The sequence below is a fragment of the Lutjanus erythropterus genome, chromosome 3, assembly GCF_056507025.1.
Source record: "Lutjanus erythropterus isolate fLutEry1 chromosome 3, fLutEry1.hap2, whole genome shotgun sequence".
Classification (NCBI taxonomy): domain Eukaryota; kingdom Metazoa; phylum Chordata; class Actinopteri; order Lutjaniformes; family Lutjanidae; genus Lutjanus; species Lutjanus erythropterus.
Window position 1 is genome coordinate 14,173,481 of NC_139319.1, and position 14,527 is coordinate 14,188,007.

Consider the following 14,527-nt stretch of genomic DNA (forward strand, 5'->3'; position numbering starts at 1 on the left):
GGAGCAAATGTGTGCTCTTGTATCCCCCCTGTCGATCATACAACTTTGCTATTTTTAAAGATTTGAGCTACGCCGAGGCAACATCTCACAGAAAGTGAAATCAGAAAATAAAACAAAATGTTCCACAATCAGTCGTCTGTATGCACACGTGATAGACGGGGTATTAACAGTGTTATGAGTCTGTGTTTAGTGAGGAAAATTACATTTTTGAAGCAGTTTGCATCTCAATTTCACTGACTTCTCCCGCTAATAAAGAGCAAGTGACCAACAGGGGCTGGTAGTGAGTTGAGGCAACAGAATCTAAAATATAAGGTTTAATTTCTTTTATTTAGTGTTTCTAGAGTTATGTTTTTATAGCCAGGTAAGATATTTCATATTTGTAAAAGGGAGTTTCGTGTACTATTTCTCCTGGAGAGCGCAGGGAGTTTTAGCTTAATTCAAGCTGCTAATATGTATATTTTTTAACATTTTGTCATGACTACAGAAACACTAGGTTATTGATAAAGTATGGTAAGTTTGTCTGACACTGACTGCCTTCGGTTCTTGGTTTGATTAATGGAATAATAACATGTCTGTTGATTACAGACAGTGGCTGATCAGGCTACTCACCAGCTAAATGCAGTTTTAGAAGTATACTGTGACTGATCACACAGCTGACAGTACAGAACACAATGAAAAACTGATATTTTTATATAAAATAGTACAATGTGAACTGAACTTTATTGTGAAAGGACAACTTTATTGGCCATGATTGAAGGCTCTGTATTACAAGAAATGGGAGTATCAGGTGTTAATGAAAAATTTCCTGCCATACCAATCTTGTACCCCCAGAGATGGGAAGTAACTAAGTACAAATACTTTACTGTACTTTTTCAGGTATCTTTACTGTAGTATTTATTTTTCTGTCAACTTTTTACTTTTACTCTCTAAATTTTAACACAAATATCTGTACTTTTTGTTCCTTTTCAATACAGGCTTGTTTCTTTAGTTTTAATGCAAGAGGAAAACAACAAAAAGATATAAAAGATGTAACATGATGAAAATTACATCACAAGATGTAACAATGAAAATGAAATAAAATACATAATAGGATGAAAACAATGTAGAAAAAAACAAATAAGACATGAATATGATGTAACAAGACAAAAGTTACTTAAAAGATATAAAAAAATGAAAACAATGTTACAATACATAACAGGATGAAAATTATGTAACAAGACGAAGTTGGCGAAAGAGGAAATAAATGATGTTACAAGATGAAAACAGTGTAACGATAAACAATAAGACAAAAATTACTTAAAAGTTTTAACAAAGACAAAAATAACGTAACAAGATGAAAACGATGTAACAAAAGCATAAGACGGAAATGATGTAAAAGTTGTAACAGGACAGCGATGACGTAACAAGATGAAAACAGTGTAGTAATACATAACAAAACGAACATGACATAAAAGATGTATGAAGACAAATATAATGTAAAAGACGCTGCAAGTAATAAGAGGAAAATGACGTAAAAGATGTAACAAGATAAAACAGAGACGGAGGCTCAACCTCAGAAAAAAGGTGAGGTTAATTCATCTTTGCACAGAAACAGCAGGTAGAAAAATCCTCCATAGAGCGACTTTTTACTTTTATACTTTGAGTACATTTCTGAGCCTGTACTTTTATTTGTTTTACTTGAGTAAAGAAATTGAATCAGTTATTCTACTTTTATCAGTTTTTTTTTACTCTGTAGTATCTGTACTTCTACTTGAGAGCAGAATACGTGGACTTTTGCCATCTCTGACTGTAGGGAGGCACCCATGGACGCGTGTAGAGTTTTATTCTTTTCCCAGAATTCCCTCGCTGTAACTTGGGAACAGTGTGGGCCACTGCCGGCCTCGTCAGCTCTCCTCCGCTGCCGTAAATTCCAGCCATGTCAGATGGCATTAGGAAAATCCTAACATCTCAGAGTGAGGCTGTGAGAGTCTCGACCCCCCTCCCCTTTAGCTCCACCCCCGTGGTCTGAGACTCCAACTGTATTTAGTGCACTCATGTACATACCAGAATCAATCTTCTTAGCCCTCAGAGCCTCAGCGCTGTATGACTCCAGGATAAATAAGTGTTTGTCCTGGCCTGCAGAATCCACTCAGAAACAGAGAGAGAGGCTGAGAAAGAAGGGGAATGTTTGCTCTGTGAATTTATAAGGGTCTGGAGTCAGAGGTTAGATGACAGGCTAACAGTCGGCATCTTCGTCTAATAGCAGAATCGAGTGACAGCAGCCATACTGAATGGATTACAGTCTTTTTAAGTACTAGTATAACTCAGGCGGTGTAACCATTCCAGCAGTTTTTTCACTGCCTTCGTCCGTGTAACAGGGGGATTAACAGCACCATAAATTAAACTTTTTACCTTCCCCAGCCTCCAAATCCACCCACCGTTCCCCCGAAAAGAAGTAGGAAATATGGGCATTAAAAGTGCATGTGTTTCTGCTGGAGTCATTTTTTAGTCATCCGAGCCCGGGTAGCCATCTTAGCTCCCACAGAGCCATCGGCCATCTTGTTTGACCGCCCAGTGGCAAAGGGCTGATTTATAATGTCTGTCTGCAGCCTCCTACCTGGCCCGGCTGACATGTCTGCCAGCTCTCCGGCCTCCTGCTGGGCTTCAGTAAGGTCACGGCCGCCATTAGTAGATACACAGGTACATTAATACAAAACGGTAACGCTGGTTAATATGCAGCTATTATGTTCTTTTCTACTTTTATTTTGAAGTGTGCTACACTGTTTGTGCAGAATATTTCTCAGAAAAGACAAGCTTATTACGTCAGTTTATCAAATTTAAAGCTATACTAGTAAATACTTTATATTAACGATGGATTAAATCACTGGTTCCCAACCCCTCAAGTCACTGCCAAAGCTTCACAGGCGGTCACAAGGCCTTCTTGATTTATAGAGGTGTAAGAAAACTGTATCTCAGCATTTCATTTATTTCTGTGAAGAAAATGAAAACATTTTAAACTTAGAAGTCTTACAGGATAAGGGTCTTCATTGCTGCTAAACTGGTTCATCCTGCATTATAAAACGAGCTAAAAGAGAGAGAATAGAATAATAGTCAAGCATCAGTGAGAGGAAAACATTGAATTTGTGCAAAGAGAAGCCTTTTAAGTATGTCTGATTTAAAAAAAAACTAACAAAAAAAACATACAGACAGAAAATTGTATAAACAATTCCTAAAATTATCAGGAAAACTCATCTCTGATCAATATCAAAAGGAAATAATCTGCTCAAAATTCATCCAAATTGCTTGTTTTACACAAAATTCTGTCGATTGTTGCTTTCAGTATTTGGGTTAATTGTACTGTTTATCAGTTGTTCTGTATTGTTATTCACTGAATATAACATGAAATATCCATAAATTATGTCACTTAGTCAGGAGTCATCAGTTTACTCAAAGATAAAAACATGGTCTTAATGGAAAAAGGAACCACTGGATTAAATGTGTTTAATGTAAGTGGATAGATAATTTATTGATATCATATTTCAACATCGATCTTTCATCGATATTTCAACATCGATCTAGATTACTTGTGTGCTACGATGCCAAAAGGCTCGTGTCAGCCAGAAAGCTAATGTGCACGGTAACCACGGTGATGGCACTCTATCTTTTATCAGGACTTAATGTCCAAACTATTTATGGTTATGCTCCAAGTAATTGTACTGCAACCAATTTTAGTAGCTGATTTAGTTACAAACTAATTAGTAACTACTAAGCCTCTAGCATCAACTTCACACCCCAACAATGGAGAGAAGTGATTGGTGCAACCCAACAAGGATATTTTCCCCAGGAGTTGGTTGAGAACAAAGCAGAGCTAAAAGGAGAGTCAGTATTGAACTTATATTTATCAGGTGAACACAGATATGACTTGAAATGAATGCTAATGTTATGTCTGCAACTTGTCAAGATGTTACCTACGACAACTCCTTTATGTAAGTTATAATGTACAGCGAGGGAATCGTTATTGTAAAATAAACCCAGACAGTGGTTTATTTCACAATAATGACCTGCTGTTGTATGTTACCTTGCTTATTGCACAGCCACTTACCAAATAAACTATAAGTCAACTCAAAATGTTGATTTAAAATTATTTTATTGATTTAAAAATAATTCTAGTGCTTCTGTTAAGTCCCTCAGATTCTATGATCAAAACTGTGCCCATAAAAAACTGTTTGTTATACATAGCGGCCGTCTGCTATTCCAAAATAACAGACCATATACTGCAGTGATTGACCAATCAGAATTAAAAATTTAACAAAGATGTATGATAAAAAGGTAGTTTCACCTCAGTGTTGTGTTTCTGGCTGTGTCTGCTGCCTCCAAGTGGCCAAACATCCAATCAGTGCTGCTTTAAACTGACAGTTTTTTCAATTAAAGGTAGTCATTCCTCTGGCAGGTATAATAAATCACATTTTTTTTTCTCACGTACTCATTTGCACTGCGCTTCATTTTGAGTGCATGGATCATGATTGGCTGAATTGAGCATTATCTTTATCGTTGTTGTCAGATTAACTCTGAATGTTGATACACAAGACAATTACAGTACACACAAAACAGACCCAGGCCACACAAATCAAACCAGCGCTGCACTCAGTCATGCTTCATTCCCAGCCATCTTGGATGATGATCTAACGTGGCAATTAGGCTGGATTGATTCTCGAGGCGTCCCGCCAGCGTGCTGCATGCGAGTGCATCATTGTGAGCCCAGTTTGTATCCTCCTGTCTCAGTGTGTGAGCGCCTTCATGTGCAAGTTTTGTGCCTTTCTCCAGTGCGTGAGTGATGAGAATGAGAAACAGAGCTCATTTAATTCACAGTGTGGTAGGAAATTCCACAAAAGTTTTTTATACAAAACATTTGCTTAATTTAGGCCGCTCTGTCCACTGTGTACCACTTTTGAAGGGTTATTTATGTTTTCCTTACCAAGTCAAGTTCCTGAAAATGACTTCCAATTTCAGAGCTGAAGTTTAAGTTTCATTTTTCCATTTAATGTGAGCCTGATTCAACACACATGCTGCTGATGATTGAAGTGTCTCTCGCTGAATCACCGCAGCTGAAAGACCTCGGCCTCGTCATAAAACCACAAACGAGAAAAGCTCTAAATTAGTGTCATTTGCTGCTTTTAGAACTCACATTCTGCCTCGTCATTTCATCAGCTACAGTTACTCGCTGATTGATGCTCCTGACTCTTTCAGTTTCAGCTTCCACTATGCACTGCGCCCATAATAGACTCCAACACACGAGCTGATTTGTGTACGTCTGAATCCCGCGGGAGCCGTTCAGCTGTTACAGTTTGCAGGAAAAGCAGATGAGACGAGTAAATCTCAGAGCCGCGCTGTGGGGAGCCATCTTTGTAGCGAGTCAGGGTCTGTGTACAGAAAGCCCCCGAGGACGGTGGCGTTGACCTGGGATCTTTTGTCGGATCACATGACCTCGCAGTATGAGCTTTACTTTGACATAAGAGATAAACTGGTCCCACATCACCAGGCCTATTCACAGACTATTTATGCATGTTGTTGCAGGTTGAAGAACTTTGCTGTGTGGGATTTTTTTTTTTTAGTAGGTAACAGATGATCAAACAAGTCAGGCAATGCGGTCACTATTGTATCCTTTATCACCGGAAAACTACCGAATCTGCTCTGTTAAAGTAAAGGCTGTGATGATTAGAACATCCCAAACCAAAGAGTGATCTCCAGCTCATTAAAAACTTAATCATGAACTCGTTCTCCGTTCTTCTTTGGCAGGCCATGCTGCTCAGCCGTGACGGTCAGTATCTGCTGACAGGCGGCGATGGAGGTGTAGTATCCGTCTGGCAGGTCCACAACCTCAAACAGCTGTTCACCTACCCGGGCTGTGACGCAGGAATCCGCTCCATGGCCATGTCACATGACCAAAGGTAACGAACACACACACACACACACACAAAGTATAGCCTGACTGGAAATAGATTTGATAGGCTGATACAATATAAATATTTGTGTAAAAGATTTGATAGCAATTTAATGGACAATTGTCTTTTCTTTTTTAACATAAACCCTTAAATTTGTGTGACTGAAACATGTACAGAGTTGGACATTTTATCAATGAAAAATTTTCAGTCCAATGGTTGTAAAACTATTTAATGAATTACTTTTTTTTTTTTAGCTTATCAGTCAACATATATACTGGTGCTCATATCTACATAAGCATATATAGCCTGGTTATTAGTAATTGGTTATAAATTATTGGTATCTAATTAAAAAAAGTGTTAATCAACCACTGACAGAATAAGTATTAAATAAAAGTTTCAAAAATAGAAGTTCAGAAAAATGTCTAGTTGTCTTTATTTGCGATTAGTACACCAACAGCATTTTCATGTTGTGTCTCCACGAAGTAAAACAGATTAAAATGACTTTATATTGTTGCTTAGTTACATCTGTGATATTCAATTAGCTGATCTTGTGTTTGTACATGTAAAATCTTAATCTTCTAAGTAACTGAGGATGTCAGATAAATATTGGGAGTAAAAAGTAGTTTTGCCTCTGAAATGTGGTGCAAGTATCGCAAAATTGCACTGACATACAGTACTTGAGTTGGATGAGATACTCAGTTACTTTCCTTCATTTCCTACAGTTGTGTACTCAAACACATCTACATTTAATCACCTGTTGAGATGCCTCTAATAGTAATAGACAAACTTTGCCTCACGACGTTCTTCCCTCTTCATCTTCTAAGGTGCATCATCACCGGCATGGCCTCTGGAAGCATCGTGCTCTTCTACAACGACTTCAACAGATGGCATCACGAGTACCAGACCAGGTACTGAACTGACCACAGCAGCAGCAGCAGCTTGACTGACTTAAGTTGGATCCTGACAAAGATCCAAACATTTTCAAGTGTGAACTCTTTATCAAAAGCACTATTCTGTCTATATCCTGATATCCTGAATGTATCTCAATGAAAGAAGAAAAAAAAAATCTGTCCTGTTATAGTAAAAACTATTTTTAAAAAGGGCATTGCTATATTTTGTAGATCAGATAGAAAATTTTCATATAAATCATAGGGTGGGGGTTATGTTACTGTATGACGGTTAAAAACAAATCTATTTTTAGCTGTAAGAGTCTATTTTCATCTCCTCCAGAAAAAAAGAAAAGCGGGATTTATGGGGAGCTAGTGAGAGCCTTTTCTCTTGACTTTAAAATCCAAATATTTGTGTACTTTAGGGTGAGTGATTCTTTTTTTTTTCTGTAGGTGTGTATGTGGGGAATAATTATTAAGCTATCATTCACAGCTTTTTGCCATTTTGGCCGGTAGATATGAAATGTTTGAATAAATAATAAATGTATTGGACAGAAGGATAAACAAAGAGGGAATATACATAAAGTATATACATATATAAATATCTATATATTCTGTTTAAATGTAGTCCTCCATATTTAAATTTTCCATTCCCTCTGTACCTCCTGTGCTTGCTAAGAGATTCTGTGCATGGCTCACAACTCATACAAAACATATCAACGCAGACTTATCACATTATCATTTAATACTTCAGACGTCAAAAACACTTCCCATTCTCACCCCGTGACGTTTAAGATGAGCTTTACGCAAAGGAGGACGTCAGGAAAATCACGTCAAGGACTTTACTCCTTTGACGTTTCTTTCCTGAGTGACTGAATAAGCAAAAAGTTAAACATCTTGTTTAATGCCCGTGACGGAAAAACTGAGTGTATGAGATCACTTTTTATTCAAAAATCACGTCATATCATCAAAGCTATTGCCCTGGCCAGCTTTAGCATCTCTAAAGTCTTCTTTGAGTCCTGTCTCCAAAGCAGCTAACAGCAAAGTGAGATGTGCAATGAAAGGAAGGACTTAACTCTGCTTCAGTCTGAGGTTCCTTCTCTTCTTTTTTTTTCATTCCAGTGGTCTCAATCACTGGATGAGTGATTATGTTAAGATGTGATTTAGCACTAAAACTGCAGAGACATATTCCTTTGTTCTTCAGTAAAATAAACGTCCACTTGTATCTTTGATTTTGAGGAAACATTCCTTTGAAGTTTGCGCTTTGATGTGGTTTGAATCTCCACTTATGAGAACTACCGTTATCTATCAACCAATATTTTTTTTTTTTTTTTTTTTTTTGCAATCATTTTGGAGTGTTTTGTGTGCTGAGTTCTGAGTTCTGACAATAAAATTGAATTTTATAACTTGAACTGTCTTTGGTATTAAGTGTGTTTTTCAGAGGTGGGACCAAGTCATTGTTTTGCAAGCCACAAGGAAGTCTCAAGTCCTTACAGCCAAGTCCCAAATCAAGTCCCAAGTCAAGACAGGCAAGTCCCCAGTCCTAAAGTTCTAAAGAAGTCCTAATCTGCTCTTCAACAAATATATAATGCCATTTTAACAACAAAATCTGCCTCTTTTTAGTATAGGATTTTTTTTTACAGTTGTCTATGTACAATTGGAATATTGTTATGATTTTTGGACCCAATTATTAAAAATGCTGTAGCAAAAGAACAAGACATTAATGGCAAATATCACCATATGTACAGTATCAGTATCTAAGTTTGAACACATCTTCTCATTTAATGTTTTTTCTTTATGTGAAAAGTGCGGAGACAAGGCAAAATGTTCTATATTCTTAAAAAGCAAAATGACTCATGCTTGCAATCAGAGATTTAATAATGTAATATCGTTGATTGCAAGCACAGTCGATAAGTGTGACAGTCTTCTTGCTTTTTATTGTAAACCCATGGTAGTCTATTATGCACCATTTTAAATTCCTCAAAGTATCCAGCTTTTTCACTGACAGCTTAGTACACTGTTGGTATAATCTGAACCATTTCCTTTTTTTTAAAAAAAGTAATAAATAATAAGTAATAAATAAATAATATAAAAGGAAAAAAGTGAATGAGAAGAATGCCATAACTTTCAAAAGAAAATATGAAAAAATAGAAAGTTTCCCATTTTGAACAATCTTTATATCCATTACAGCATACACAGAAGTAGAGTTTAGAGTTTACAAGGTGCACCTGAATGCACCATGAAGTCCCTGAGTGTGTGTATGACAAACTCTGACAAACAGCAGAGGACCTGAAGCAGGATTGCCTGACACCACAATGGCAGCAACTCTCAGCAGAGTTATTTATTACATGACTGTGATGGTAAAAACATTTTCCCACCAATAGGAGTCACCAACACTGCATAGCACCCTCTAGTGGTGAACATCTGGTCTCACACCCACACACACACACACACAAATATTCACCACAAACAGTCATTTGAAGTCTTCATTGCATTTTTATTTTTTGCTGTACTGCTGTTTCAAACAGGACATTAAAAGCAGCCACTCTATGCCTAATAAAAACCGTTACTCCAGTTTGACACAGATGATTCTCCTGTTTTGAAACTGTCTTTTCTTACAAATTTCCCTTTACAAACTGCTTATGAAAATCTACTTGAACTACATATACATAAGAGGGAATCTAAATGACCAAATGTACCAACTTGACTTCCGTGTATGTGTGAGGGCTTTGTCTTATAGGGAGGCAGAAAGTGGGAGGAGGAGGATGCATGCAGCTCAAAGTCCTGAAGAAGAGGTACAGAGGCGTGTTGAACCACTGAAGGAGTTAGCCCTACAAACACCAGCTGGGATAAATGCTGTGGAGTTTAAAACAGGTAAAGGAAAAAATATGGAAGCCCATTTCTGCCAATGTTATGGGAAAAAGAAATTAAACGATTAAACAATATGAAGGTCAAAATAAATACTTAAATCTCATTATTTTAACAAAGTTTCTCATTATTTTGAGATACTTGGCCATGATTTCTAATTACTAACTTGTTATTTTGAGATACTAAGCCATTATTTAAAAATATTAACATAATTATGAGACGGTTACTCATTATTTAGAAAAGAATACTTAGACAAAGTTTATGACTTTGACTTACGCAATCTCCCCCCCCCCCATCATATTGGCAGAAAGGGGCCTCCATACTAGACAAAAACAAATCGCTTATAACTTATTTTTTACGATGCACAATTGGGAAACCCCGTTTGTTTTACAGCCAAGCTGGTTTTGATAATAAAGGCATCATTAAGCTATGAGCTGTTAGCGAGTGGTCAGGCACAAACCCGTCACCTTGACAACACATTCATTCATATAAATCCAACAGATCAAAAACCATTGTGTGAATATTTTGAAGGAACAGAGTTGAGTAGTGGGAATTATATCAACTGGTAGACATGTGTCCTTTCTGTGCTGTAGTAAGTCTTGCGATTTGGTTTCATGTCTGTTGGATCTATTTTCTCTAGTTTTATGTACAACAGTCACACGTAGGCAAAAACAAACCTTCAAGTTTCGGGTGGGCGACTAAGGTTCTTCACACTATGTACACCTCTAATGCTCACATCAAATAATACAAACAGTGTGTGAATGAATGTGTCAACATGTCACAGTGGGTGCACAAAATAAGCCACCAAACTGACTTATTAATCACAAAGGCTTGTGAGTCTTGTTAAAGGGTCAGTTCACCTAGATTTAAAAAAAGAAAACATTTTGTCTGACTTTGAGCAGGTTTTGGGAGATGCAGAGAGTTCTTGTTTCATTTGCTCAGGTACTGAGGTTTGTTTCTGGACCAACCCGAGGGACCACAAGGTAAATCTTAGAGGTAGAAAACAAAAATCACAATCCTGCAACAAAAAAACGTGTTTAACTATTTCTGATATATGCTTTTCGCACACTTTTTTCATCTGTGAAAACAGGTAAAAAAAAAAAAAAAAGTTCTGCAGGTGGTTTTCTTTTTGTCAGCATTATTTTTCAAAATATTTGTTATTATAATACTCATTTCAGCTATAAGATTATATAGCTATACATTCTTCCAGGAGAGTTTTAATTTCTCTGTACACTCTAAACACAAGGTGTTGTACACTGTATGTTAGCAAGTTGTAACATTACTGTCATGTTGTACTCTTTTGGCTTGTATAGTTGATGCAAACAGGAGATTATTGCAGATTAGAATACTCTTCTAGCTATAAGACATACATAACAGTAGTTGTAAATAACTTGCTAACACAAAATGGGTTAATTAAATCTCACCTGGAGGAAAACATGAATGCCAGGTATTTGTTGTAATACTCATTTCAGCCACAAAAGGCCAAGAAAAATGATCCTGGAAAAAAAAGAATCACCTACCAAAATGTTTTCTTTTTTGCCTGTTTCACAGATGGAAAAATAAGAAAACTTGGAAAGATTATCCGTCCTAATTTGGATGAACAAACCCTCTACATGTGAACAGCCAGTTGTATGAGCTTTAACAGGGTCGATTATTGCCTGTTTTACATGCATGATTTCAAGGTGCATACATGCACAGAAGTAGAGCTGAAGCGGTTTCCATTCTCTAACTCGTTATAACTTGGTGTTTTGGTAGATGTTTACTTTATTTTGTCAACCCACTGTACTCATATATAGTAACACTTAACATGGATCCTAAGTTTAACAGTAAAATTGCAGTTACCATCAGGATGACGTGGTCAGAGAAATACTGATAGTGGTTATACGTTGGATTACACTACAGGTAGCTACCAGGCTAGCAAGTTCAGACGTCTGAGCTATGCTGAAATACTTGTATTGTGGACATACTGTCTCTCCGCTAAAGCAATAGGAGTTCACAACAGTGTGTATGTGTAATGATTAACTATTTACAAAAGAGCCACGGGCAGTCAAAATGGGATAATAAATAAAAGAAACGATTCACATTAACATGATATACTGTAGTAATGCATGACTGTCAAAAGACAAACCACTCAGAACAGTGATATACTCAGTTCATTCCCTTTCTCCGCATCCTCCATTAATAAATACAAACATATATACAATCAACAAACTCTTAGAAAATGCCCCCGTCTCTGAAAATGAGTGAGATGAGAATGAGAGAAAAATGTGGACACAGCAGTCACTGGCTCAGTTTACAGCTACTGGAGATTCTCAAGGTGGAGTTTTAGCCTCCCCATCCCAAAACATACACGTGAAGAGGTGGAGTGAGAGGCGGTGAAAGTGGCTTCAGAACTGACCTGACCTTTAAATCTTCTCCATAAGCTCTTCAACAGGTAGAGGGCCAATGGGAGAGGGCGGGGTAGCAGATCTGGGAGGTGTAGAAGGAGGAGAGGGAAACAGGGTGGGATGGATGGGAGAAGGGGAGGAAGGCTCTTGTTTGGTTGGGGAGGACAGAGGGAAGAATACGACGGGTTGGATGGGGGAGACGGGGGAGGGGGAGACTTGTTTTGTGGGAGAGAAAGGTGGAGACTGTGCCTCTTTGGTAGGAGAAGAAGAAGGGGCGGGGTTAGTGGGAGAAGAGGGAGGAGGAGAAGCTGGTTTGGTGGGAGAAGAGGAGGTTTTAGTTGGTGTGGTTGGAGATGAAGGAGGGGGACAGGAGACGGGTGTAGAGGGGGTTGTGCAGGTGAAAAGAGCAGGAGGACCAGAGGGTGAGGTTTCTATAGATAAGCAGGGAGCAGTGGAGGGTGATGCTTTTATTTCAGGAGGGTTTGAATCAGGCAAAGAGGTGATGGGGACCGGTTCAGCAGAGGGTGAAGGTGAGACATGAAGCGAACTGACCGGAGCAGAGGGAGGAAAATCAACACCATCAGCTGGGGGAGGAGAGCGGGGAGCGTTAGAGGTGGGTGTAGCACCGTGCACAGCAGTCCTCTCGGTCTTGGGTGCCTTGGTGGGTGACGGCAGCGTGGCAGGTTTTGGTTCTTTGGCCCGTTTGGTTGGAGAAGCTGGTCCTGACTTTGTGGGCGAGGCTGGTTTGACCGGAGGGGCAGATGGGACTTTGTTGCCAGCCAACAGCGGTGGACATGGCGCTGTTTGGGGCCCTGGACCACGACCGGCGGTGAGCTGGATGGTCTCCTTATCAAGAGCTGTGTTCTGGCAAAACAGACAGATGAACCATTAGTTTGATATTTACACACCTCTAAAGCTCAAACTGCACCAATCAGAGCAGAGAAAGAAAGACATATTGTGGGTCAATCTTCAGGAATCTGACAAATTAATAACCCTTGTGTTTTCATGTGAATGATACTCTAATTGGCATTTAATCAAGTGAAAATTTTCTTTTTGTATCTACAATGATTAACTTCTGACCCAGTTTTTTAATCAGCTCTATGAATGAACAACAAACATGATGAAACAAGCTAATGAAAATGGACAGAAATAACTGAAAGATGGTTGAACAAAAAGACAGTATGTTTCACATAGTAAACTGATCCCACAAGAAGGTAAATCAGATCATCCGTGCTATTCTATGTGCAGAGAAAAGGGCAAATGAGAAAGTAAACTTTTACTTTTTCATTCAACAGGTACATACATAGCTGCATTTCCAACACAGGGACCAGGGTCTAAATTCAGTTACAGGGACTTTATTTTACCCAGGATCTTTGGGAGTGCAGTTTGCACATAGAAGAAATCTTTCTGTCAGAAAGGCTTCAGGAAGTCAGGGGACATAGTATATAGAGAGACAAAGTCCATATAAGCAGGCTGTGGTGGTTGAATGGCATAAGAATTCCACCTAAAAGACTTGGGTTCGACTCCGATGTGAAGCTTATTTTCTACTACATTGACATTTTATCTTCAGTTTGTTTTTATTCTTTTCTGTTTTCTGTCACCGTTTGGTTAAATGTAGGCACCAAAACTACTTGGTTACTTTTAGGAAAATACCGTGGTTTAAAGCCTGCAACTACTCTCAATTTTTCTGGAGCCACAACTCTGACGTTATCCTAAGAGACTTTTCTTTGTTTGGATTTGGCATCCATATGTAGCCTAGCAACCAGCAAAATTGAGGACCACATTAGAAAGCCCTTTCTGGCAGAAAGATTTGAGAGTTAACTTCTCCTATGTGCGTGGGTTGAAGATTTCTGATTAGTTGAGTAGTTGCATTTCATGTCAGCTCCCATTTTTAAAAAATCTGCAGCAAAAATTCAGTTTGTATTTTGTTCATGGTGCTTCGACACATCAGCATGGAGTTACAGAAGAAAACAAACAACACTTTTCTATACGTCAGTGGACTAATTAGCATAATCTTTAGACCACGGTGGAAAACACAGACAACAATGAGCTGAGGGAGCTTTGTGTTCATTGAAAAGTAGTTCCTGGGAATAAATATTCTGGGTACTTGCGTTGAAATGCAGCTATACATGGAGCGTTTGTTAATGACGTGTTCTTAGGTTGGACAGAAAACCAGTAAATGTCACGCTCCTCATTTGCCCTTGTGCTGAGTCTCAGCAGCAGAACAGACGAGGCGTAGCGTTAAGTGTTAGTACATACCATTGCCTTGGAGCTAAATCAGAGGGGCGTAATGCAGGGAGAGGGGAGAAGCAAAAAGGGACAGAGACTAGTCTTACTCACAGCTTCACACAAAAAAAGTCAACACAACAAGCATGACGGCCAGTGGACAGTTGTTGTTCCAGCTCAGTGCTTTTATCAGATCATTGAGACGAAACCAGATGAGGTCTGTCTGAGTTGGAACAAA

General features: G+C 38.5%; 2 protein-coding genes across 4 annotated transcripts in view; one reads left to right on the top strand and one right to left on the bottom strand.

Moving 5' to 3' along the window:
* The window catches only part of lrba (LPS-responsive vesicle trafficking, beach and anchor containing), a 272,740-nt gene extending 264,520 nt beyond the window's left edge, over nucleotides 1-8,220 (top strand). For both annotated transcript variants that reach the window (XM_084715125.1, XM_084715126.1), the window contains exons 56-57: nucleotides 5,776-5,927; nucleotides 6,746-8,220. In XM_084715125.1, the coding sequence (XP_084571251.1) occupies nucleotides 5,776-5,927; nucleotides 6,746-6,836 (243 nt within the window). In that variant the 3' untranslated portion in view covers nucleotides 6,837-8,220. The remainder of the gene's footprint in view (nucleotides 1-5,775; nucleotides 5,928-6,745) is intronic.
* Nucleotides 8,221-11,434: 3,214 nt separating this feature from the next.
* Nucleotides 11,435-14,527, bottom strand: part of dclk2a (doublecortin-like kinase 2a) — a 60,202-nt gene continuing 57,109 nt past the window's right edge. For both annotated transcript variants that reach the window (XM_084715128.1, XM_084715127.1), the window contains exon 17: nucleotides 11,435-12,927. In XM_084715128.1, coding sequence (XP_084571254.1) covers nucleotides 12,082-12,927 — 846 coding nt within the window. In that variant the 3' untranslated portion in view covers nucleotides 11,435-12,081. The remainder of the gene's footprint in view (nucleotides 12,928-14,527) is intronic.